The sequence below is a fragment of the Chamaea fasciata genome, unplaced genomic scaffold (assembly GCF_029207755.1).
Source record: "Chamaea fasciata isolate MVZ Bird 193981 ecotype frontalis unplaced genomic scaffold, bChaFas1.0.hap1 SCAF_27, whole genome shotgun sequence".
NCBI lineage: Eukaryota > Metazoa > Chordata > Aves > Passeriformes > Sylviidae > Chamaea > Chamaea fasciata.
Window position 1 is genome coordinate 5,447,749 of NW_027094112.1, and position 23,180 is coordinate 5,470,928.

At 70.2% G+C, this 23,180-nt stretch overlaps 3 protein-coding genes across 10 annotated transcripts; 2 read left to right on the forward strand and 1 right to left on the reverse strand.

Annotated features, from left to right (window-relative positions):
* Positions 1 to 135: 135 nt before the first annotated feature.
* On the reverse strand, positions 136 to 15,836 carry HDAC5 (histone deacetylase 5). Of its 6 annotated transcripts, none has more exons than XM_066204838.1 (27): positions 15,754 to 15,836; positions 14,274 to 14,378; positions 11,945 to 12,019; positions 10,401 to 10,615; positions 9,605 to 9,737; positions 9,362 to 9,476; positions 9,145 to 9,272; positions 8,934 to 9,065; positions 8,319 to 8,425; positions 8,082 to 8,207; positions 7,535 to 7,769; positions 7,028 to 7,218; positions 6,428 to 6,703; positions 6,020 to 6,170; positions 5,440 to 5,573; positions 5,231 to 5,351; positions 4,854 to 4,903; positions 4,675 to 4,782; positions 4,174 to 4,229; positions 4,010 to 4,097; positions 3,803 to 3,922; positions 3,615 to 3,712; positions 2,924 to 3,042; positions 2,709 to 2,842; positions 2,265 to 2,349; positions 2,024 to 2,177; positions 136 to 1,561 (listed from the first exon to the last, which is right to left on the reverse strand). In XM_066204838.1, exons 2-27 carry the CDS (start codon positions 14,293 to 14,295, stop codon positions 1,522 to 1,524), a joined length of 3,213 nt encoding a protein of 1,070 aa, XP_066060935.1. In that variant the 5' UTR covers positions 14,296 to 14,378; positions 15,754 to 15,836; the 3' UTR covers positions 136 to 1,521. The 6 variants fall into 6 exon arrangements, with proteins under 6 accessions (XP_066060935.1, XP_066060931.1, XP_066060932.1 ...); XM_066204834.1 differs by having other exon boundaries at positions 8,082 to 8,210; XM_066204835.1 differs by having other exon boundaries at positions 9,605 to 9,740.
* Positions 15,837 to 16,003: 167 nt separating this feature from the next.
* On the forward strand, positions 16,004 to 20,702 carry HROB (homologous recombination factor with OB-fold). Of its 3 annotated transcripts, none has more exons than XM_066204890.1 (10): positions 16,004 to 16,063; positions 17,058 to 17,108; positions 17,243 to 18,091; positions 18,387 to 18,470; positions 18,617 to 18,757; positions 18,992 to 19,100; positions 19,179 to 19,264; positions 19,640 to 19,744; positions 19,901 to 20,051; positions 20,167 to 20,702. In XM_066204890.1, exons 1-10 carry the CDS (start codon positions 16,046 to 16,048, stop codon positions 20,238 to 20,240), a joined length of 1,668 nt encoding a protein of 555 aa, XP_066060987.1. In that variant the 5' UTR covers positions 16,004 to 16,045; the 3' UTR covers positions 20,241 to 20,702. The 3 variants fall into 3 exon arrangements, with proteins under 3 accessions (XP_066060987.1, XP_066060985.1, XP_066060986.1); XM_066204888.1 differs by having other exon boundaries at positions 19,859 to 20,051; positions 20,167 to 20,653; XM_066204889.1 differs by lacking the exon at positions 16,004 to 16,063 and adding an exon at positions 16,742 to 16,814 and having other exon boundaries at positions 19,859 to 20,051; positions 20,167 to 20,653.
* A 43-nt stretch (positions 20,703 to 20,745) lies between these two features.
* Positions 20,746 to 22,965, forward strand: ASB16 (ankyrin repeat and SOCS box containing 16). Its single transcript, XM_066204900.1, is given in 6 exon segments — positions 20,746 to 21,075; positions 21,338 to 21,605; positions 21,900 to 22,287; positions 22,289 to 22,393; positions 22,469 to 22,582; positions 22,664 to 22,965. Coding segments are annotated over 6 exon segments (1,365 nt in total). The 5' UTR covers positions 20,746 to 20,771; the 3' UTR covers positions 22,850 to 22,965.
* Positions 22,966 to 23,180: the final 215 nt, after the last annotated feature.

Consider the following 23,180-nt stretch of genomic DNA (forward strand, 5'->3'; position numbering starts at 1 on the left):
CGGGGACAGGGAAAGGGGCACAGGGACAGTAATAGGGGCACAGGGGACAGGGAAAGGGGCCCGGGGACAGGGAAAGGGACCCGGGGACACCCCCACCACCCCCCGGGCCCCCCCAGAGGCAGCGGGCCCGGCGGGTATTGCCAGAAACAGTTTATTTATACAAGGACGAACATCTGTGACATCTTACAAAATACCGAACCGAGACCCAGAGCGAGCGTGAGCGGGGGCACGGGGGGGGACAGGACCCGGGGGGGACACGGGGGACACACGGCGGGGCGGGGGGGGGACACCAGCCCAAAGCAAGGCGGGTACGCTGCCGGGGGTGGGCCGGAGACCCTCCTGTGCCCCCTCCCCAAATCCAGAGGCGTTTCTCCCTGTCCCGGGATGGGGAAGGGGATCCCCCCACACTCGGGGGTGTCCCCGGGGTTGGGGACACGCACAGAGGGGACCCCGCTGTGATTCCTCACCCTAACCCAGGGTCCCTCCCCACCAGCAGAGGTGACAAGGACAAACCTCATCCCTCCGTCCTAATTTGGGACCCTCCCAAATTCCCCCCCCCGGCCCCGGAATAACTTAACCCACGACGCGCTGTCCCTGTCCCCTCCTCCTCCGCCCCCCCTCATTAAAAAAATACTATTAAATAATCCATCTGTAATAAAATTATATCCCTTTTTTTGGGGAGGGGGGCTTGGGTGGTTTTCTCTCTTTTAAAGCTAAAATCGCTCCGAGGCCCCTCGGGCTGGTGACAAAACAGGAAAATAAAGTGGTTTTTCCTCCTTTTTTTTTTTTTTTTTGTTTTTCCCTCTCCTGTAAGGACGAATTTGATCCCAACAAAGGCGCCGGGGTGACAAAGGGATGGGGGGGACGGGGGGGGGACAGGGCTCGTCCCTTTGTCTCGTGTCCCCTTCCCAAACAGGGAGGCCGAAGGGAAAAAAAAACCAAAACCCAAGAAAATTAAGAAAACCCAAAAGGAAGGGAAATTAAGGCATTAAAAAAAAATACTTACTTAAAGGCACGAATATTTCCCATCGCCTCCCCCGGGGGGGGGAACGGATGCCGGAGCCAGGGAGGGAACGAGGTGGGGGAGACACACAAAAATAGGGGGGAAATCAGGAAAAAACGCTAAAAAAAAATCTGGAGGAGCCCCGGGGGGGTCCGGGCAGCGCCGGGGGGACCCGACGGACATGGGGGGGACACGGGGGGGACACGGGGTGCTGGTGGAACTGCTGCTGCACAAGAGACACGACCGCAAACACCGCGGGGAGCCAGGGGCACAGGACGGGCGGGGGGATTTTTTTGTGTTTTTCTCCTCTTTTTAATAGAAAAAGAAAATATTTTCCTCTTTTTTTTTTCTGGTTTTCCTTTCGATTTCTGCCTTTTTTTTTTTTGTCCTTTTTTTTTTTTTAGTGTTTTTTTTTTTCTTTTGGTGTGTTTTGGATTTTTTTTTTCCTTTTACTGTGATTTTTTTTGTGTGTGTGTTTTTCATCTCTCCCGGGTGTTGTTGGGGGTCTTCCAGGCAGGTCAGAGCGTGGGCTCGGCCTCCATGGGCTCCTCCGCTGGCCTGGGCAGGGGAGGAACAAGTGTCTGTCACCAGCCCTGGGACACGCCTGGAGCCGCGCGGGGGACACGCGTCCTCCCATGTCACACCCGGTGTCACACTCAGCTCCATTCCCCACCCCGTGTCCCCCCCAGTGTCACACCCGGCTCTGTGCACAGCCCCCGTGTCCCCTCAGTGCCACACCCGGCTCCATTCCCCGCCCCGTGTCCCCCCAGTGTCACACCCGGTGTCACACCCGGCTCCATTCATCCCCCCGGGTCACCCCGGTGTCCCCCTCAGTGCCACACTAGGCTCCCTGTGTCCCCCTCAGTGTCACACCTGGTGTCACACCTGGCTCCCCGTGTCCCGCCCCGTGTCCCCCCCAGTGTCACACCCGCTGTCACACCCGGCTCCCCGTGTCCCCCCACTGTGTCCCCCCCGGCTCCATCCCCCCCGCCGTGTCCCCGCCGTGTCCCCGCGCCGTACCGGGGCCGGGGCTCTGTGCCGCCCTGCTCGGCGCCCACGGACAGCAGGGCCATGGCTGTCACCGTCTCGTTCTCCTCGGTGTCGCCGCGCTGCGCCTCCAGCAGGGACCGCCCCACGGCGGCGGCGAAGCGGCGGACGCAGCTCCAGTGCCGGCCTGCGGGGACAGCGACGGCGACACGGCTGGGACAGAGCCGCGGGGGGCCCCCGGGACCCCCCAGGGCAGCCCCGGGCCCGCGCTCACTCTGGATCTCGATGACCTTCTCCAGCGTGGCCACCGCGTTCACGTTGGGCTTCTGCTGCAGCAGCGCCGGGTCCAGGGGCTCCAGCTGGGGGGACACGCCGTGAGCCCCCCGAAACTGCCATCAGAGCCCCAAAAACTGCCACCGGCACCCCAAACTGCCATCAGAGCACCCCAAAAACTGCCACCGGCACCCCAAACCGCCATCAGCCCCCAAAAACTGCCACCGGCACCCCAAACTGCCACCAGCACCCCCCAAACTGCCACCAGCACCCCCCAAACTGCCACCCGCACCCCCAAACTGCCACCAGCCCCCCCAGAGCCAGAGCAGGGATGGGACCAGAGCCCCCCACCAACAAGCCAGGGGGAACTGAGGCAGGACTCGGGGCGTGCACCCCGACGCAGCCCTGGGGAAGGGCTGGGGGGGCTCGGGGGGCCCCCCCGTACCTCGAGGCCCAGCAGGGCGGTGACACAGGCCTCGGAGGCGTCGCAGATGGCCGTCAGGTCGTGTCCCCCCTCCAGCGCCAGCACCACCCGGCCCCCCGCCAGCATCATCAGCTGCTTTGTCAGGTGCCCAAAACCTGGGGGGCACCAGGGGGGGGGGGGGTCAGGGGTGGCCGGGCCGGGTCCCCCCCCCCGGGACGCCCCCGGACCCCACTCACACTTGGCGGTGACGGAGTAGCCACCCAGAGGGGACAGGTGGCCCTCGACAGCGTCGAAGCCGGCGGAGACCAGCACCAGATCCGGGGAGAACTCGGTGGCGATGGGCATCACCACGGTCCTGGGGGGCAGCGGCGGCTCGGGACCCCCCCGGAGGACAGGGACACCCCCCAGGGCTGGAGGAGCCCCCAGGAGGACAGGGACACCCCCCAGGGCTGGGGGAGCCCCCAGGAGGACAGGGACACCCCCCAGGGCTGGGGGAGCCCCCAGGAGGACAGGGACACCCCCCAGGGCTGGGGGAGCCCCCCAGGAGGACAGGGACACCCCCCGGGGCTGGGGGAGCCCCCAGGACAGGACAGGGACACCCCCCAGGACATGGGCATGCTCCCAAAGCACAGGGACACCCCAGGACTTGGGGAGCCCCCCAGGGAGCAGGGACCTCCCCTCAAGGTGTGCAGGAACCCTCCCAGGATCCAGAGGACCCCCTGAGGCAGGGACCCCCCTCACTGCACAAAGACCCCCCCAGGACACAGGGACCTCCCCTGGGGCCCCCCTCCCAGGACACAGGGACCCCCCCGGGCCCCCCCAGGACACAGGGACCCCCCCGGGACACAGGGACCCCCCTGGAACCCCCCCCCCAGGGCACAGTGGCTCCCCCGGGCCGCGCCCCCCTCCCCAGGTGCAGCCCCCCACCTGAAGGCCGTCAGGTACTCCACGTCCCCGATCGGGGGGTCCACGCCGCCCGTCCAGGCGATGTTGATGTTGTAGCCCACGCCCAGCCCGCTGCCCACCTGGGTGACCACAGCCACAGGTGACCCCCCTCCGTGCCACAGCCAGGCTCGGGGGGGGGCACGGGGGACCCCCCAATTCCCCCCCGGTACCTCCTCGGGGGCGCCGCTGCCCGGGAAGAAGTTGCCGTCGTCGTAGCGGTGCAGGGAGATGTAGAGCACGTGGGGGTCGCTGTAAAAGGCCTGCTGCGTGCCATTCCCGTGGTGGATGTCCTGGGGGGGCACCTGGGCGTCAGGGACCCCCCCGCAGCCGCCCACGGCGTCCCCAAGGCCCGTGGGGTCCCCCCTGTCCCCCCTCACCCAGTCCACGATGAGGATCCTGCCCACGCTGAGCCGCTGCTGCAGCAGCTTGGCCGAGATGGCCACCGAGTTGAAGAAGCAGAAGCCCCTGGGGACAAGGGACAGGGGACATCAGTGTGGGGGTGGCCCTGGGTGGGGGCTCCCGGCCCTGTCCCCACACTCACATGGCCGTGGACTCCTCGGCGTGGTGGCCCGGGGGGCGGATGACGGCGAAGCCATTCTGGGGGACAGAGAGGGACACGGGTGTGTGACAGAGAGGGACACGTGTGTGACACAGAGAGATGTGTGCACTGGGACACACATGGGACAGAGAGGGACACACATGGAACACAGAGACACGTGTGGCACTGGGACACAACTGGGACAGAGAGGGACATGGGACACAGAAGGACACGGGTGGGACACACAGGGACACGTGTGTGACACAAAGACACGTGTGGCACTGGGACAGAGGGAACATGGATGGGACAGAGAGGGATGTGTGTGTGACACAGATGTGTGGCACCGGGACACAACTGGGACACAGGGGACACTCATGGGGCAGAGAGGGACACGGGTGGGACACAGAGACACATGTGGCATCGGGACGCAACCGGGACAGAAGGACACACAGGGGACAGGGAGGGACCCGTGCAGGGAGGCGGAGTGACAAATGACATGCTCACCTTGACCTCCCCAGCGGCCACCTTGAAGGCCAGCTCGAGCAGGCAGCCCACGGCCGTGCGCACGGCGCTGGACGAGTGCAGCTCGTTCCACACGGTGTCACTGTCCACCTGTGGGGACAGCGGGGCTCAGCGGGGCACGGCCACCCCGGGGACAGCCCAGCCCGCGCCCCCACACTCACCCCGATGCCCCCGCAGGGCAGCACCGCGTACGTCTTCGGGGTGATGGGACCTGCGGGGACAAGGGGACACAGGGGGGTCCTGGGGGGTCCCCAGAGCACCCCCGAGGACTGGGGGCCCCAGGGGACAGGGGGATCCCAGGGACAAGGGCTCCCTCGGGCACCCCCAGGGACTGGGAACCCCAGGGGACAGGGGGATCCCATGGGACCCCTGAACACCCCAAGGAGTGGGACCCCCCACGAGACACGGACTCTCCCGGCCAGCCAAGGGGATGTGGACCCGCAGGGAACAGAGGGACCACAAGGACCAGGGCAGCGAGGTGACCCCAGCGCCGAGGGGGGGCGGCTCCCAGGCACGGGGGGACCCCCCCAGCACCCACCCAGCAGCTTTTTGCTGTCCAGTTTCTGGCGGTTCAGGGGGCTGGTGCCGTAGAGCAGCGCGTGGTGCTCCGAGTGCACCGTCTGGATCTCCTCCAGCGTCGCCTTCCTGCCCCGGATCCGCTGGGGAGAGGGGGCACAGGTTGAGCCCACCCCCGGGCTCCCCGCGCCACCCTGACCCCCCCCCAGAGCCGCGGGGACCCCCCCTCACCTCACACTTGCCCAGCAGCCCCGTCTCCTGCAGGCGGGACCAGATGCTCTGGATGCGGCCGGCGTGCTCGGGGTGGATGGTGGTGTTCCCGCAGGTGCACTGGTGCTTCAGCATGAACGTGTCGTACACCACACCTGGGCGCAGCACAGCTGGCACAGCTGGCACCCCGGGACAGCCCAGGGGCATCCCAGGGGATACGGGGAGCCCCGGGCAGCCCGAGGTGTTGGGAACCCCAGGAGACAAAGGGGAGCCATGGGACTGGGGGACACCAGGACACGCCAAGGGATTGGAACCCCCAGGGGACAGGAGGATCCTGTGGCCTTTGGGGACACCAGGACACACCAAGGGATTGGGACCCCCAGGGGACAGGGGGATCCTGTGGCATTTAGGGACACCAGGACACCCCAAGGGACTGGGAATCCCAGGGAAGAAGGGAATCCTACAGGATCCACAACCCCACAGGGAATGGAACACTGGGGGGGTCACAGCCATCCCCGGCATTTCCCACGGGACAGGAGCCCCCCATGTCCCCCCGAGGGACACAGAACCCCACGGCACAGCCCCCTCGAGCCCCCCGTACCTGTGGTGAAGAGGTGCTTGGGGGGCCCCTCGGGCTGGGGGGGTTTGACGCTGGCGGGGGACGATTGTGTGCGGGCCAGGGCAGGGTGGGGCAGGGCCAGGACCCCCAGGGGGGCGGCGGGGAAGAGCTGCAGCGGCGCCTCGGGGTACACCTGGGGACAGGCAGGGGATGAGTCACGGCAGGGGACACATGGGGGGGGTCACGGCACGGGGGCGGCGGGGACAGGGGGACAGAGGGGGGATGAGTCACCGACCCTTCCGAGTCATCGCTGCGGCAGCCGAGGTCCCCAAAACCGGGGGAGGGGACACACGGGTGGGCGGAGAGCAGGGGGCGAGGGGCGCTGGTGCCGGAGTTTGGGGAGATGGAGGGGTCTGGGGGGGTTTGGGCCCCCCCCCCCCGAAGTCTCACCTGCTTGTAGGTGACCCCCAGCTCGGTGACGTCGGGGTCCCCGGCGGCCTCGGCCTCGTCCCCGCTGTCACCCGGCTCGTGGCAGCCCTCGGGGTCCTGTGGCTGCTCCGGGGGGTCCCCGGCCTCTGGGGACACCAGGGTGAGGGGGGGGCCGAGGGGGGGGCCGGGGGGGCCTCTCTCACCCGGGGGGGGCGATTGCTGCTCCGTCAGCTCCTCCTCCGTCTCCTCGGGGTGGGTGGGGGGCTGCCGTGCCAGCTCCCCCCCCTTGGGGAGCAGCTGGGGGGCACGGGGGGGGGGGTTAAGTGACCCCCATACCCCGTGTCTGCCCCACGGACCTCCCTGTACCCACCACCCCGTGCCCCACAGCCACCCCACAGCCACCCAGTTCCCACCCAGTTCCCACCCCACACACCTTTGCCCCGTCCTTCCCCGGTTTCCCGTCCTCTGCCTCAGTTTCCCCGGCCTGCAGCGCCCCTCCCCGCCGCATTTTGGGGCTCAGTGGTGCCCCAGCCCCTCCAGCACCCCACACCCCGTTCCCAGTCCCGCTTACACCCCGCACCCCACGCCCCCCCAGCCCTGCCCCATGCCCCCCGTGCCCACCTTGCCCAGCTGCACCTGCTGCTTGTCGAGGAAGTGGTGCTGCAGGGGGCCGTGGGGCAGGGCCTGCGGGCTCTGGGGCAGCGGGGACGACTGCGTGCGGCTCAGGGGCCGGTGCCGCGGCAGCTTGCTCCCCCCGCGGGGACACCCCCCGCGCTCCCCCGTCACCAGCGGGGACTGCCCGTGCAGGGGCACTGCGGGACACCGCGTCAGGGGGGGCCCGGGCCCACAGAGCCCCCCCAGGGCGGCTGGGGGGAAACTGGAAAAGGGTGGGAAGGAGAGGGGAAGGACAGGGGGGAACTGGAGGAGAACTGGGATGGGACACTGAGGGTGAAGTGGGGGGAATACTGTGGGGAAACTGGGAGAGGATTGAGGAAGAAACCGAGGGCAAACTGGGGGAGTATGGGGGGGAAACTGGGGGACAACCGGTGGGGAAACTGAGGCAAACTGGGGGAGTGTTGGGGGGAAACTGGGGGGAACAGGGGCAGGGCGGGGGTCCCGGGGGCTCACCGGCAATGAGCGTGCTCTGCTGCCGCGCCTGCTCCAGCAGCAGCACGTGCTGCAGCAGCGACGGGGGCCCGGCGGCGGCGTCCCCCCCGTCCAGGGCCACCCCCAGCAGGCAGCCCGGGATCGACGACGTGCTCAGGAACTTCCCGGTGAGGGCGGCCCCGGGGCGCAGCGGGGACACCCCCGGCGGCACCCCCGGCCGCTCGCCCTCCGCCTGTGCGGACAGCTTGGGGGACACCTGCGGGGACAGCGGTGGTGCTGGGGGTGCCCGCATCGCGCCAGGGCTGCCAGGTCCCCGTGTCACCCGTGCGGGGTCCCCATATTCCTGCTGCAGGGGGCAATGCCACCCCACTGTATCCCCATGTCCCCCCGTGGGGTTCCGTGTCCCAGTGCCACCCGCCACGGTGTCCCCGTGTCCCCAGGGAGTCCTCATGTCCCCTCCCTGGAGTTCCAGGTCCCCCTGCCACCCCCCGTGGGGTTCCCACGTCCCCGCCCCGGGGTGCCAAGTCCCAGTGCCCCCCACCACAGGGTCCCCGAGCCCCCCACTCACGGGGAGGTGGGCGCTGGTGACGGTGACAGTGGCCTGCAGCCCCAGGGACAGGTTGGGCAGCGATGGGGACGTGTAGAGGCTGAGCTGGGCCCCGTCCAGGGCCAGGGCGTGGGGCTGGGGCAGGAGCTGCTGTGGCACCACACGGCGAACACGGCGTCAGCACACGCGTGGGGACACGATGGCACCGACGCCCCGAGCCCCCCGCGTGTCCCTGTCCCCGTCCCCGCAGGGCCGTACCTCGCTGTGGATGTTGGGGACAGAGGCGGCCAGGCCGTTGTGGGCACCGTGGGAACTGTTGGGGGAGCTGGGCCCCGACCCGGGGGCGCTGCTGCAAACCGACGACACTGCGGGACAGTCGGGTGTGACACGGGGACACTGCACGGTGTCACACACTGACACTGCGGGACAGGCGGGTGTGACACGGGGACACTGCACAGTGTCACACACTGACACTGCGGGACAGGCGGGTGTGACACGGGGACACTGCACAGTGTCACACACTGACACTGCGGGACGGGCGGGTGCGACACGGGGACACTGCACCGTGTCACACACTGACACTGCGGGACGGGCGGGTGTGACACGGGGACACTGCACCGTGTCACACGGTGTGTCATATGGTGTGTCACACTGACACTGCAGGACACACGCGCGTCACACACATGGACACTGCACCGTGTCACACCCTGTGTCACACAGTGTCACACAGCGTGTCACACACTGACACCCCACCCTGTGCACACGCGTGTCACCTGTGTCACACCAGCCCCAGCAGCCACGGGGACTCCACCTGGTGACTTGGGGACACCGAGGCAGCCCGTGTCCCCCCATGTCCCCCGTGTCCCCACGCACCGGTGATCTCGACGTGGCGCTTGCGGAAGGCGCTGAGCACGGAGCCGTCGCGGCGCCGCAGGAGAGGGCTGCTCCTCCGCTCCGCCACCTTCTGCTTCAGCCGCGACCGCACCTTCAGGTTGGGCTCCGAGGCTGGGGACCCCCAAGAGGTGTCACCCCGGGCAGGTGGCACCTGGGCGTGGCACAGCCCCGCCCAGCCGCCGGCACCCACCGGTTTTGCGCAGCGGGAAATCGTCCCGGCCGTCGTAGGTGCCGAGGAGGGGGAGCTTGTAGGACGGGGGGGTCCCCGGGCTGCCGGTCTGGGGGGGGGAACTCTGGTCCAACGAGGTGTGGTGAGCCCTGGTGGGGGGGCAGAGACCCCGCTAGGACACCCGGGTCACCCCCACGGTGCCTTAGGGGGCGTTCCTGTGGGGCTGGGGGGCACCTACCAACATTTGGGGTGCTGGGGGAGGGAATGGTTGGGGGGGCCGGGCCCCGGCTCCTTCGTCTTGCTGAGCAGGAATTCCTGCAGCTTCAGCTTCACCTCCGTGCTGGCGATGGCGCCTGGGGGCATGGGGGGGGGGTGTCAGGGGGGCAGCACAGCCCCACAGAAACCCCCCCCCCAGCACTTTGTACCCCATTTCCCCGGCCCCACATCCCACCCCAGAGCCCCCCGTGCCCCCCGTGCTCACTGTCGCGGCCCCGGTCCTTAGGGCGCAGGCTCTGCAGCTGCTCCAGGCGCTGCTGCTGCTCCAGCTCCTGCCGCTCCCGCTGCCGCTGCTGCTCCAGCTCCTGCTGCCGCCGGGCGGCCAGGGCCTCCTGCTGCTGCTGTGGGGCGGGGGCACCGCGCTGGGACCCCCGGGCCCGCCCCTCCTCCTCCTCCTCCTCCTGGTGTGGCTCCCGGGGCGACAGCCCCGGCCCCGGGACACAGGGTGGCCCCAAGAGCTCCATCACCCCAGAGCAGCGATGCCCCACAGCTCCATCCCCACAAGGGATCCATCCCCACAAGGGATCCAACCCCACAAGGGATCCAACCCCACAAGGGATCCAACCCCACAAGGGATCCAACCCCCTGCATCAGTGACACCCCACAGCTCCATCAACCCCGATATCCCACCCCATGGCTCCATCAACCCCAATATCCCACCCCATGGCTCCATCCCCCCTCAACAGCTCCATCACCCCCATAATTCCTCCCCCAGCAGCTCCAGCACCCCAAACACCCCCCAAAGCTCCACCCCCCAGACTGCTGACACCCCACAGCCCCAGCACCCCAATACTCTCGCCAAATCTCCATCCCCCCAGACTGCTGACACCGCACAGCTCCAGCACCCCCAGTATCCCAGCCCACAGCTCCAGCACCCCCAAACACTCCTCCCCACAGTCCCATCATCCCCATGGCTCCATCCCCCCCCCAGATCCACGACACCCCACACCTCCATCCCCCCAACCTTCCCCCCCCCGGCCCCGGCCGTGCCCCCCACCCACCTTGAGGTGCTTCTGGAGCTGGACCTGGTGCTGGCGGGTGAGGTGCTCGTGCTGCTTCTGGAACTCGGCGAAGAGCAGCTGCTTCTGGAGCTGCTGCTGCTGCTTCAGGGCCACCAGCTCCCGCTGCAGCTGCTGCTCCCGCGCCGCCGCCAGCCCCGCGTCCACCCCCGCCTCGGGCCCCGGCCCCTCCGGCCCCTCCGGCCCCGCCGGACACGCTGGGTCGGGGGGGAAAAGGGATGGAGACGTCCCGGGAAGGACGGAGGCGGCTGGGAGGTGTTTGAGGGGCAGTTTTGGGGTGGTCCAGGGGTGCGGGGGGGTGGGGGGGGGCTGAGGGTGGTGTGGGGGTGTCCCGCGGGTGATGGGGGAACGGGGGACTCATTCAAGGGGCGCTCCGGGGGTGTCCCAAGGACGGGGGAAGCCAGTGGCAGTTCGGGGCGGGAGCTGGGGGTGGTTGGGTGCAGTTTGGGGGGGGTGTCAAGGAAGCCCCCGGGGGTCTCCCCCCGAGCCCCAACCCCCCCCACCTCAGTGAACCCCCCAAAAATAAAACCGGGGAGTGCCCCCCACCCAATCCAAACCTGCAGCACACACCGACCAACCCGAGTGCTGCGGGGAGGGCAACGCCGACCCGACCCCCCCCAGAATATCCCCCCAGGAACCACGGGGGGCACAGACCCCCCCCCAGCCAAGGGCGGGGGACGCAGGAGCGGGGGGGGGCCGTCCCCACGCAAACAGGAAGGCGGGGGCGGGGGGCACGCGGTGCATGTTAATGAGCCCCCCCAGCCCCCCCCACCTGGCGCGGCCGGGCACTGACGTGTCCCCGCGCGGACCCACGGACGTCACCGTGCGCGCAGGTGGGGCACCCCCGCCCCCCCCGGCTCCGACAGACCCCCCCAAGGACAGCCGGACCCCCCCAGCATCACACAGCCCCCCAAGAGAAGCAGCACCCCCATTTCCCGACCACTCCCAGTCCCATCCAGCTCCCCCCCGACACGCAAGAGCCCCCCCAGTTCAGCTCCGGGGCGGGTTGGTTCTCCCGGGGGGGGTTTGGGGTCCTGCAGCCCCCCAAACCTGCCGGCCCCAGTTTGGGGTTGGGGGGCAGCGTGGGGGTGTCAGCACCCGGCTGTGGAGTGGGGCAGCACTGGGGGGGGGGAGGCTAAAAACAGCCCCCGGAGGTGGCAGCCCAGCCCTTGGGGGTCAGCGGTGGCTTTGGGGGGCTCTGGGGCCACCACCCCCCCGGGAGGGACAGGGGGTGTTTAACCCCTCGCTGCCCAGCGCCCCCCCAGACAGACAGGCCCCGGTGGGCACAGTGGGGGTGTCCCACGGAATGGGGACACGGGAGGGGCTGCGGGGGGCAGCACCCCCCAGGGCTGGAGCACCTGGCCTTGCACACCTGGCCTTGCACGCCCATTTGTGCAAGGGGGGGGCTCTCCCTCTTACACACCTGAGCACACTCGTGTTCAGCAGCTCCCCTCCTTGCACACCCCCGCACACTGCTGGGGGATGTCCCCGGGTTTTTGGGGCGCGGGGGGCCGGCCCCCACTCACCTGGGGCGGGCAGGGCAGCGTGCAGCGGGACACGGGGCAGCAGCTCCAGCGGGGGCTCACGGCCGGACCCCCCCTCTGCAGAGAGACACCCCCTGAACGGGCTGGGAGCTGCGGGGGGGCCCCCAATCCCAACCTCAGCTCCCCCAAATCCCCCTGGGCAGGTGAGGGTGGGGAGATGCCGCCTGGGGGTCACGGAGCACCCCCCCGGGTTTTGGGGTGGGGGGAGCAAACGCAGCCCCCCCGATCCAGGCAGGGCAGGGCTGAAAGGCCCCCCTTGCCCCCCCCCCAATCCAGGCTATTCTCTCTGGCGCCTGGAAATAGCCGCGCACGGGAGGAGCCGGCTATAAATAGGGAATTGTGCCGGGGGGGCACGGCAGATCCCGGGAGGGGATGTGCGGCGTCCCTCCCCTCCCCTGACACCCCGCTGCAGCCCCGAACCGCCCCGGGGGCTGGGGGGCACGGGCCGCCCTGGCTGTGGGAGGCTGCGGGGGATCCCCAGGACCCCCCTCACCTCCATCCCACCCCCCCACATCCCCCTAATTGCCCGGGACGTTAATCCGCATCAGCGCTGCCGGGAATAAAACCCGGGATGTGCCCGGGGGGGGATTAACCCCCCGCTTTGGGAACAAGCAGGCAGACGAGCCCCCCACCCCACCCCAAACCCCCTGACTCCCCCAACAGGACCAGGAGGGGCTGGGGGGGGCACAGATGCCAACTCAGCACATTTCCCGCCGGAGCAGTGTCCCCAAGCGGCTCCGCAGGGCCACGCCGAGGGGGGGTGACAATGTGCCGAGGTGTGGAACCGCCCCCCCCGTTTTGGGGACGAGGACCTCCCGGCGGTTACGGGGACCCCCCCAGCCCCCGCCCCGGCCCCGCCACGTTTATTTACCACGCGTTAATCCCAAGCCAAGACTTTTAATAGCCGGGATATTTCTGGGACACCCCCCGCCCCCCCCATCCCGCTGCCCCCCCCCCGGGGTGCTTTGGGGCTTGACGTCAGCCCGGCTATTTCTGGTGCTGCCGGCGGGCAGGAGGCCGCGGGAATGGGCCCCGCCGCCTCCCGGACCCCCCGGCCTCCCTTCCCGGTGGTCGGACCCCCCCATTCCAACTCCCAGACTCCTTCCCTGGCGCCCCTGGCAGGGCCGAAGGGTGACCCGGCCCGTGGAGGTCCCTCCAGAGGTGGCGGCACATCTGGGGGACGGGCGGACCCGCAGGGATATGGGGGGGATAGTGGGGACCCCCAGGAACTCCGGAGAGGGAAGGAGGGGAGGGAGGGGGCTGCGCCCCAGGGTGGAACCGGCACCCACGGGACCCCCCCGGTTCTGGGGTGAGCCCTGGGGGTCACAGAGCCCCCCGGGGTGGATGGGGGACCGCGGAGCGCAGGGGTGGCCTCTGCCACACATCCCCGACGGCCCCGGCCCGGCTGAGACCCGCCCAACTCATCACAGCAGCCCGAGGGTCACAGCACCCCCGGGGGGTCCCCAAAACCCCCCCAGACAGAGCCAGAGCCGGCAGGGGACCCCAAGGAAAGCGCCCCGGGCACGGCAGAGGCGGCCGGGCCGTGTCCCCGTGTCCCCCGTGCCACCGCGACGCGTGCCAGCCCCGTGCCAGGCACGGCCGGGCGACGCTCCAGCCCCGCGGCCGCTCCAAAAATACCGGCGGGGGCTGGGGACAGAGGGGACACACACCCCCGTCCCCAACCGGCGGCCAGTCCCTCCGGCGGGACACGGGCCGCTGCCACCGCCCCGGGCCTCAGTTTCCCCTGCAGAGGCCGCGGGTGCCGGCGCTGCCGCGTGTCCCCGGGGGGGGGGACAGCAGCGAGTCCAGATGTCGCCGGAGTTCCCAGCGGGATAATTACAGGGCGGCTCTGCCCGGGAGGCAGCGGGAGCCGGGACAGCGCGGGCACGGCCCTCGCGGTCACCGCGGCTGTCCCCGCGCGTGGCACCGCGGGGACCCGCCCCCGGGGGCATAAAGAGCCACGTGTGAGCCGTGCCACGACGGTGACAGTGGCCGTGCCTCAGTTTCCCCTCACGCCGGGGACCGGGAGCACCGGGAAGGGGGCGGCGGCACGGGCCGGGATAACCGGGGGGCTGGCACCGCCCCGGTGCCCCCCGGTGCCCGGGCACCCCGGTCCGGCACGGATGCGCCCGGCTGCGTGGAGCGCTGCTGTGCCCCCCAGTACCCCCAAAACCTGGTGCCTGCCACCCTGGGGGGCTCCACAGCATGGACAGAGGACACGGCAGAGCGCCGGGGGGGACACGGCTGTGCCCGGGGCGCGCAGAGGGGCCGGTGCCCGGCGGGGTGCAGCCCCCCCAGGCCGGGGTCTCACCTGTGTCGCTCTGGGGGTCCATGGTGGCCCGGGGGGGCTCGCAGAGGCGCGTGTCCGTCAGCGCCGGCCGGGGCACCGGGGCTGTGCCCGCGCCGCCCGGGAGCCCTGCGGGACCAAGCGCCGGTCAGCACCCCGGGACCCCCAAAACCGCCCGCGGCGCCCAGCGGGGGGGTCGGAGCCCGCACGGAGCCCCCCGGAGCACCCACCCGGGGCAGGATGTGGCCCCGCTCCCCTCTGCTGTACCCCCCCGGGATGGGGGGCCCTGCGGGCACCCCCAGAACGGACCTGGGGGATCGGCAGCGTTACAAAAGGCTCTGCAGGAAAAGGGGGGGCCCCGTAGAGGGGGGAGCCCGGGGGAACAGCAGGGGAAGGACCCCCCCGGCCGTGCCACCCCACAGGGACACGGATGGGACCCCCATAAGGACACGGGTGGAGGGGGGACACACGCTGACCGCCCCCCCCCCGCGAGGTCCCCGGTGCTGCGAGCCCCCCGAAGCGAGACATGGCCCCGAGATGCGGGTCTGGGGGCGCCACCCGCGAGGGCCACGCGGCGGGACGGAGCCCACGGGGGGGGACACGCCACTGGCGCTGCCGGCGGCGCCGGGCCCGGCGCGGTGCAGCGGGGCCCCCCCCGGCCCCCCCGCGCTGCGGAGCCGCCGCCGTGCTGGCGCACGGGCCCCCCGACACTGCGGGAACCCCGAACCCGCCGGGCCCCCCGAGTGGCGCGGGGACCCCCCCCAGGGCACGGTGCAAAGCCCCATCGCACCGGGACCCCGAGCCGCACCGAGCCCCCCGAACCGCGCCGGGACCGCTCACTGCAGGGCCCCGTCGAACCGCGCTGGGACCCCCCCGGTCGCAGCGGGACCCCCGAAATTGCAGGGGCCCCCCGAACTGCACAGGGCCCCTCCGGACTGCAGCCCCCCCCCCCCCTTGCACGGGCTCTCCCCCCTGGAGCCGCACCGGGACCCCGGAATGCGCAGGACCCCCCAACCCGCACTGGGGTCCCCTCCTGCAGCTCCCGCACCGGATCGCAGCGGGACCCCCACTGCAGCCCCCCCGACCCGCACTGGGCCCCCCCACCGGAGCCCCTCCCAAAGCACGCCGGGATCCCTATTGCAACCCCCCCGCCAGCTGCACCGGGCCCCCCCTGCAGCCCCCGACCCGCACAGGGGTCGCCCCGCCGCAGCCCCCCCCCAAAACCCGCACACACGGGTGCCCCACTTGGGGCCCCCCCGACTCCGCACGGCGCAAAGCCCCTCACCCCGCGCCCCCCAACCGCACAACGACCCCGCACCCAATCCCACCGCCATTGCACAGACCCCCCCCCCCAGCCCCAAACCGCACCGGACCTCCGGGATCGCAGCCCCCCCGCCGCTGCACGGAGCCCCCCCCGCAGCCGCACGGGGCACGCGGTCCCCGCGGGGCTCCCCTCGCCCCGGCGCCGCGGGTCCCCGCGGGTCCCCCCCGGTCCCCGCCGTACCTGGGGTCCCCCCGGTGCCGCCCGGCGCGCGCCCCGCCGCCCCCCCGCCTCCTCCTCCATCTTCGCCGCGCGGCCCCGCCCACCCCGACAACAACATTCGGTGACGTCACTCGAGGTCACGTGACGGCGCCCGGCGCTAAAAATAGCCCCGCGCGCGACCCCCCTCCCCTAAAGGGGCGGGGCATAGCGAGAGGCGGGGCCTAATCGGGCCTTAAAGGGGCCGCGGGAGTGTGAAACCGTGTCAGTGTGCGACGGCTCCCGAGTGTGCAACGTCACACGGGTGTGAATCAGTATGCGACAGCGCATAAATGTGAGTGTGCAATGGCACGCGTGCTGCAGGCCGCTGTGCTGCCGCACACACGCGTGTGCAGGGCCAGGAGCTCGGTGTGCAACCACCCTTGCACACAAGTGCGTGAACACACCCGTGTGAACACGCGTGTGCAGCAGGCCAGACGGGAACCACTGCGCAGGGCACACGCGTGCTCTGTGCCCGCGTGAAGCTGCGCATCAGCCTGTCACACACACGGGGCACGGGACACACACAGACACGCGTGTGCAGGACACACGCAGACACACGCGTGTGCCAGGGACATACAGACACACGTACATACACGTCTACAAAACGCACATGGTCACGCGTGTGTGCAGGACACACACGGAAACACACGCGTGTGCCCTCGCCGGTCGCAGCACCTGCTCGTGCCCTTCCACACACGCGTGTGTGGGTGTAGCAGGCCCAGAGCGAGGGGGGTCACTTCGCCGGTGCCGCGGGGGCGTGCGGGGATGAATCACGCCGGGCCGGGGCCGCGCTGAGTCACCGGTTGCGCCGCGGGGCCCGGCCGGGTGACGCGGGGCACACGCGTGTGCACATGTGACACGCGCGGGGAAAGGAGGCGCGTGGACCTTTAAGGGGCGCGGCAGCGCCTCCTGCCCGCCGCCAGGCGGCGCTCGGCACCGCAGGGGAAGTTCCGCCCCTTCCCCGGGGACCGTCGGTTCGAGTCCCGGCCCCGCCGCTTCCGCCTCCGGGGCCGGGCCGGGGGGGGAGTCGCGCCGCTGCCATGGTAACGGGGCCGGGGGCACCGAGGCGGTTTCGGGGTCCCCTGGGAGGGATCTGGGGCCACAAAGGGCTCTCTGAGGGCCCCCGCGCGGTGGCGGGTCCGGGGTCCCCTGGGCGCGGTGTGGGGCCGTGCCGCGGGCCCTCGGTGAGGAGCCCGAACGTCCCACGGCGGAGACCTCCGGGACCACCGAGGGCCCCCCGGCTCGGTGGGTGCCTCCCAGTCCCATTCTTCTCTCTTTTCCCGCAGTCCTGCCACTTCCAGAAGCTTTTTGGGACGGACGGGGAGCTGGAGGATGAGGTGAGGGACCCCCCAATGACCTGGGGACCCCCCAGAGGTGCGCTGTGCCCGGGCTGACCCAGGCGGACACGCCGTGAGGGAGTTCCGGGGAACACACGGAGCCCTTCGGATTCCCGGTGTTTATTTTCCCGCAGGATTTCCTCTCCGCTGTGGAAGATGCTGAGAGCCAGTTTGTGATCCCCGGGCATTCCTCGCCCAGCATGGTCCCGGTTCCTCCCAGTAACCCCCATCATCCCAGTAACCCCCATCCCAGTAAGCCCCCCACCCTCCGGCCCCTCGCCGGGCAGGGCGAGCATCCCGCGGGGCTCCCGGGGCCGCCGTCCCGGGGAGCAGCGGCCCGGGATGAGCCGGACAATTCCCTCTTCCCGGCTGCCTGCAGGGAGCGGGAGGGCCCCGAGCTGCCCCCCGGGCACCACCAGAAGCCGCCAGGGAAGTGCCCAGGGAAGGAGAACGCTCAGGCGTGTGTGGTCCCCAAAAAGCTCAGGCTGGGAGAGGAGCTGGCCCCCGGCTCTGGGGGGCTGCAGGACAGGCGGGGCCCCCTCCCCAGTCCCAAACTGGTGCTGCGGCCCAGCGCGGCCGATGCCTGCACCCCCAGAGCCCCCCCACCCATGGGAGAGCCGGGGGGCTCCGGGGGGTCCGTCCCTGTCCCGGGGGCTCCGCGCCTGAGGGCAGTCCAAGCATCCCTAGCAGGGAGCAGCTCCTCGGTTCCCCGGACCCCCCCAGCGCAGAGCTGCCCCCGGCAGCCCCCCAGACCCCCCTCGGGCCCCCCCGGCTCCCTGGAGCCCCCGAGGCCTCCGCTCCGGCAGCCCCCAAACCCCCCCGTGGCTCCCAACGCTCCCGGCCCCCCGAACCTCCCCGTGGTCACCAACCACCTGGTGCAGCTGGTGACAGCGGCCAGCAAAGCCCCCGGGGGAGCCCCCCGAGCCCCCCTGCACAGGGAGAGCCGGCGCTTCCCGGGGCCCGCCGGGGTCCTGCCCCAGCAGGTGGGTAACGGGCACCGGGAGGGAGAGTGCAGGGAGAGGAGGGTGGGGGTGGATGGGGACAGCACGGGAGCTGGGAACCGGGAACCGGGGTAAGGATGTGCCAGGGGTGGGGATGGGGTGGGGAATGCACTGGGTGGGGATAGCATGGGAATGGGAATGGGATAGGGTGGGAATGGGAATGGGAATGGAAATGGGATGTGCGCTGGGATAGTGTGGGAATGGGCTGGGATAGGGTGGGATGGGAGCAGCTGATGAAGTGAGGCAGATCCCTGGACATCTCTCCCTCTCCCACCAGCACTCTGGGAAGCTGCTGGAGCAGATCCTGGTGTCTACTCCCCAGTCTCCAGCTCACGGGGCTGTGGCAAAGCCGAGGGCTCAGGTAACCCCCCCGTCACCCCCCGTCACCCCCTGCTCCAGCAGATCCCGGTGGCAATCCCACCAGCCCTGCTGGGGGCTCCCAGAGCGGGGTGCTGGGCAGGGAGGGAGCCCCCGGGGCTCTTTGACCGTGGATGTCCCTGACCCCAGGCACTGCCCAGCTCCCCGCTGCCCACGGAAGAGGATTTCGGGAAGGGGCCCTGGCTGGCCATGAAGAGGGAGCTGGGGCTGGATGAGAGGGACCCCAGCTGCTTCCTCCACACCTACAGCGTGGTCATGGTGCTCCGCAAGGTGAGGGCGGCCCAGGATTCGGCCCCCTGCTCTTCCCGCACCCCCCAAAGCTGCTTTGAGGGCTGGGGGTCTGTGGGGAGGGGGCTGAGCTGGGCACAGACATCCACGTCCCCGTGGGTGCCAAGGGTTGTGGGATCCTGGAATATCCCACCCGGGAAGGGACCCCCAGGGATGACGGGGTTCAGCTCCCGGCCCTGCCCGAGGTGGTCCCCAAGCCCCCGTGGTGCTGTGCAGGCAGCCCTGAAGCAGCTCCCCAAGAACAAGGTGCCCAGCATGGCCGTGATGATCAAGACCATGACCAGGAGCAGCGCTGGGGCCGGTGCCGTGTTCCGGGACCCCACAGGTGAGGGGGGCAGTTCCTGTGCCCCGGGGAGGCTCCAGCAGGTCGCTCTGGGGCTCAGGGATGCCGTCCTCCTTCCAGGGGAGATGCAGGGCACGGTGCACAGGCTGCTGCTGGAGCAGAGGCAGAGCGAGCTCCGCGCCGGCTCCGTGCTGCTCCTGAGGCAGGTGAGGAGAGCTGGGGGGGCTGCTGCTCCCACAGGCAGGGGGGTCTCACCCCGGGGGGATGCACTGTGGGGGACTGCCAGGGTCCAGCACATCACCTGTCCCGTTCCCAAGCCCGTTACACCCTGGAACTGCGAACGTTGGGATAAGAGGAACCGGTGTGTTCATACAGTCCATCCCCATTCCCACTCCACAGCGCCCCGGGACTGCAAATGTAGATACAAGAAAAGGATCTCCCGCAGTTTCCCACCTTGGATCTTTCTCAGCTGTACCTAAAATTACCATAAATGGGGAACTGTAACTCTGGGGGTTTATCCAGGAGCTGCTGTGCAGGCGGGAGCTGGAGCTGGCTCTGCCCCCTCTGTGCCCTCTCTGCAGGTCGGGGTCTTCTCCCCCTCCCACCGAAACCACTACCTCAACGTGACCCCCAACAACCTCCTCCGCATCTTCCCACCCGAGCCCGAGGGCTGCTCCCCCCGCCAGGTGAGGGAGGACCCCGCTGGGACCCCCAAAGGGGTCTGGGCTGCTGGAACCCCCGAGAGGAAGGGGGAGGGATGGATAAATCCCCCAATAATTCATCCCCACTGGGTTTGGCAGGTCCCTGCCCAGGCTGAGCTGATCCCAGATCCCCCCGTGCAGCCCCCCCAAGATGTCCCTGCTCCTGAGGACTGGGGACAGCCGAGGACAAGTGGACATAGCACAGAGCAGCATCCTGGGGGCTTCTCCCTGTGCCCTCCGAGCTCTGATCCCAGCTGGGAAGAGCCGGTGGGAGCTGATGGATGTGACATGGGTGAGTCAGACCCGCTCCAGGAGGGGAGGAAAACAGGGCCTAGTTCCCGAGCTGAACAATTCCATGATCCCACACGCTCACCAAACTCACGGGTCCCATCCTGCTGTGCCTGCAGATGACCTGGACGGGCTCCTGGGAGAGCTGCCCGAGGATTTCTTCTCAGCCCCGGCGCAGGCTGACTGCGGCTGAGCCCGGCAGCTGCTGCTGAGGGTGACGGTGCCCAGGAGCAGGTGACGCACCTGCCACCCACCTGCTTCTCTCTCTGCATGTCTGTGGTGTTTGTTGTGGAGCTGAGGGCTGGGGAGACCCGGGGGGGACATGGCCTCAGCACTGTCCCCACTGCTCCGGGCACACCTCTCGCTCCCAAACCTGCATTAAAGGGCTGTTTTGTTTCTGCATCACCCGTGTCCTCATGTGTCACCACTCTGTCCCTTCCCGGGGGTCCCTGCTCCCCCTGGGCAGGAGGGGCCGTTCCCCCCAGGGTCTCACAGCCCCGCAGGATTCAGGGGGTCCCCATGGGACATCCCCACCTCACACCCACCAACAGGTTAAACTCCCCAGCACCCCGTGACTCTGTTTACCACCCAGGAGTTATTTATAGGGCTCCTGGCCCCGGCATTCGATTCCACACCCGTGTGTGGGGCACAGCCCTATTTATAACGCCCGGCACAGGGCGCCGGTGGCCGTCCCGCCAGTCCCCCGTGCCGTCCCGGGGCGCCCATGGCGCACGAAACCTTCGCCTTCAGCTCGTCGGCGCTGCGCTCGCTGCGGCTGCAGCGGGAGCTGCTGGAGCGGGAGGATCGGCGCCGGGCCCTGGCCCGGGAATCGGCCTCCCGCCGCCTCCTGCCCCCCCGCGCCCCCCCGAGCCCCCCCCGGCGGCGCCAGTTCTGCCGGGACCCCGCCGTGCACAACGCCCTCTTCGCCGGGGACCTGCCCCGCGTCCAGAGCATCTTCAGGGACGAGGCCGCCGCGAATTTGGTGCTGGAGATGGTCAGCGAGGAGCTGGTGTGGTCACCGGAGCAGGGTACGGGGCTGGGGGCCCTTCCTTTCCTCTCCCTTCTCCCTCCCCTTCCCCCTGCAGAACAAGTGGGGGGCCAGGGAAAGGGGGTGCAGCTCCGCTGGGCTGGGGGAGCGGGGCTGGCTGCTCCAGTTTGTGGGGGTCTGGGGCAGGGTGGGTGCACAGGGCAGCCCCCAGGGGTGCCCCACTGCTCCCCCCGCCTCCGGCAGGGCTGTGGGTGGGTGGGTATGGGTAAAGGGGGGTCCGGCACCCCCGCTGACCCCCGCAGGGCTGTGGGTGCTGAGCCCCCGCCGGCAGCACACCTCGGCCCTGCGCATCGCCGCCGCCCGCGGCTACGAGGACTGTGCCCGGCACCTGCTGCTGCGGGGGGCGGCCGTGGACGCCGTGGTGGGCGGCCGGGCCCCCCTGCACGACAGCGCGGCCGCCCCCCACCCCAACTGCACCCGCCTGCTGCTGGCCTTCGGCGCCGACCCCAACGTGCTGAGCGCCGACGGCTCGGCCCCGCTGCACCTCTGCACCGCGCCCCACAGCCTCAGGTACGGGGCTCACCTGCGTGGGGGGCCCACCGAGGGCGGGGCTCATCTGCAAGAGAGGCCCCGCGCAGGAAATCTTCACCCCGGTCCCACCCACGCGATCTGGGAGCCAGGGGCCTGTGGGGTGTCCTGGGAGGGTCCCCGGGGATGTCCCATGGGTGACACGTCTCTCCCGGGTTTCCCGAGGTGTCCCTAGGGGTGTCCCATGGGAACCGCACTTCCCTGGCATGTCCTGGTCGCGTCCCGTGGGTGCCACGTCTCTCCCAAGTGTCCCCTCACCCTTTCCACCCTCCCCAGGTGCGCGGAGCTGCTGCTGGCGCACGGGGCGCAGGTGAACCTGGGCACGCGCGACCGGCAGGTGACCGCCCTGCACGTGGCGGCGCGCCAGGGGCTGGTGGCCCACGTGGAGCTGTACCTGCACCACGGCGCCGACCCCTCCCTGCGCACCCACCAGGGCGAGACCCCCCTGAACGCGGCGGCGGCGGCGGCCGAGCGCCCCGAGGACGCCGAGCGCTTCCTGCGGGTGGCCGAGCGGCTGCTGGCGGCCGGCGCCGACCCCGGGGCGGCGGGGCGCAAGGGCCACACGCCGCTGCACAACGCCTGTGCCAACGGGCACCGCGCGCTGGCCCGGCTGCTGCTGCGCCACGGCGCCCACGCCGCCGTCCCCAACGGCGCCGGGGACGCCCCCCCTGGACTGCGCCCTCCGCGCCGTGCGCGACTACCGGGAGCAGCGGCCCGAGGAGACCCTGGCGCTCCTGCTGGACCACGGCGCCCTCCCCGCGCACCCCAAGGTGGGGGACGGGGGGCACGGGGGGGGCGCGGGGCGGCGGCGGTGTCACGCCGCGGTGACACGGCTCTGCCGGCAGATGCTCAGGCTGTGCTGCCAGCACCCGCCGGCGATGGAGGTGCTGCTCAACGCCTACGACCGCGTGCCCCCCGCCGACGGCTGGGTGGAGGCCGTGCCCCCCGAGCTCTGGGAGGTAAGGGGGGGTCCCGGGGTGTCCCGGGCTGTGCCCGTGTCCCAGCCCCAGCTCGCTGACCCCCACGTCCCCCCCGTGCAGGAGCACCAGGAGTTCTATGCCTCGGCCGTGCACATGGCGGGGCGGCCACGGCGGCTGCAGCACCTGGCACGTGTGGCCATCCGGCGCCACCTGGGCGCCCGTTGTCACACCGCTGTCCCCAAGCTGGCACTGCCACCCGCCCTGCGCCGCTACCTCCAGCTGCCCATCGAGGGGCTCATCTCCTGAGGGCACTCCGTGTGTCCTCACTGGTGTCCCCTTCGTGTCTCCCCTTCATGTCCCCCACCGGTGTCCGCTTGCTGCGTCCCCCCCGCGCCCTGGTGTCAGTAAAGGACATGGCAGAGGTGGCTCTTAAGGCTTCTTTGTCCCTGTGCGATCAGGGTGGGCAATGGCCACTGCTGTGGGGACAGGGCTCTGTGGGGACGGGGGCCTGGGGTGGGAACAGGGGATGAGGGGGACAGAGCCCGGGGGTCACGGGTGGCAGGGAGGGGACAGATGGACCCTGCAGGATGTGGGCACGGTGCCGGGGGTGACAACCGCGGTCCGGTCCTGGTCCCGG

Coding starts and splice junctions, on each gene's coding strand:
- HROB (XM_066204888.1), top strand. Junction 18,471..18,616: donor TGGCAAAGCCGAGGGCTCAG/GTAACCCCCCCG, acceptor CCCTGACCCCAG/GCACTGCCCAGCTCCCCGCT. Junction 19,265..19,639: donor CCGTGCTGCTCCTGAGGCAG/GTGAGGAGAGCT, acceptor CCCTCTCTGCAG/GTCGGGGTCTTCTCCCCCTC.
- HDAC5 (XM_066204833.1), bottom strand. CDS start 14,295: ATGGACCCCCAGAGCGACACAG. Junction 8,426..8,933: donor GCGCCACGTCGAGATCACCG/GTGCGTGGGGAC, acceptor ACTGTCCCGCAG/TGTCGTCGGTTTGCAGCAGC. Junction 1,562..2,023: donor GGCACAGAGCCCCGGCCCCG/GTACGGCGCGGG, acceptor TCCCCTGCCCAG/GCCAGCGGAGGAGCCCATGG.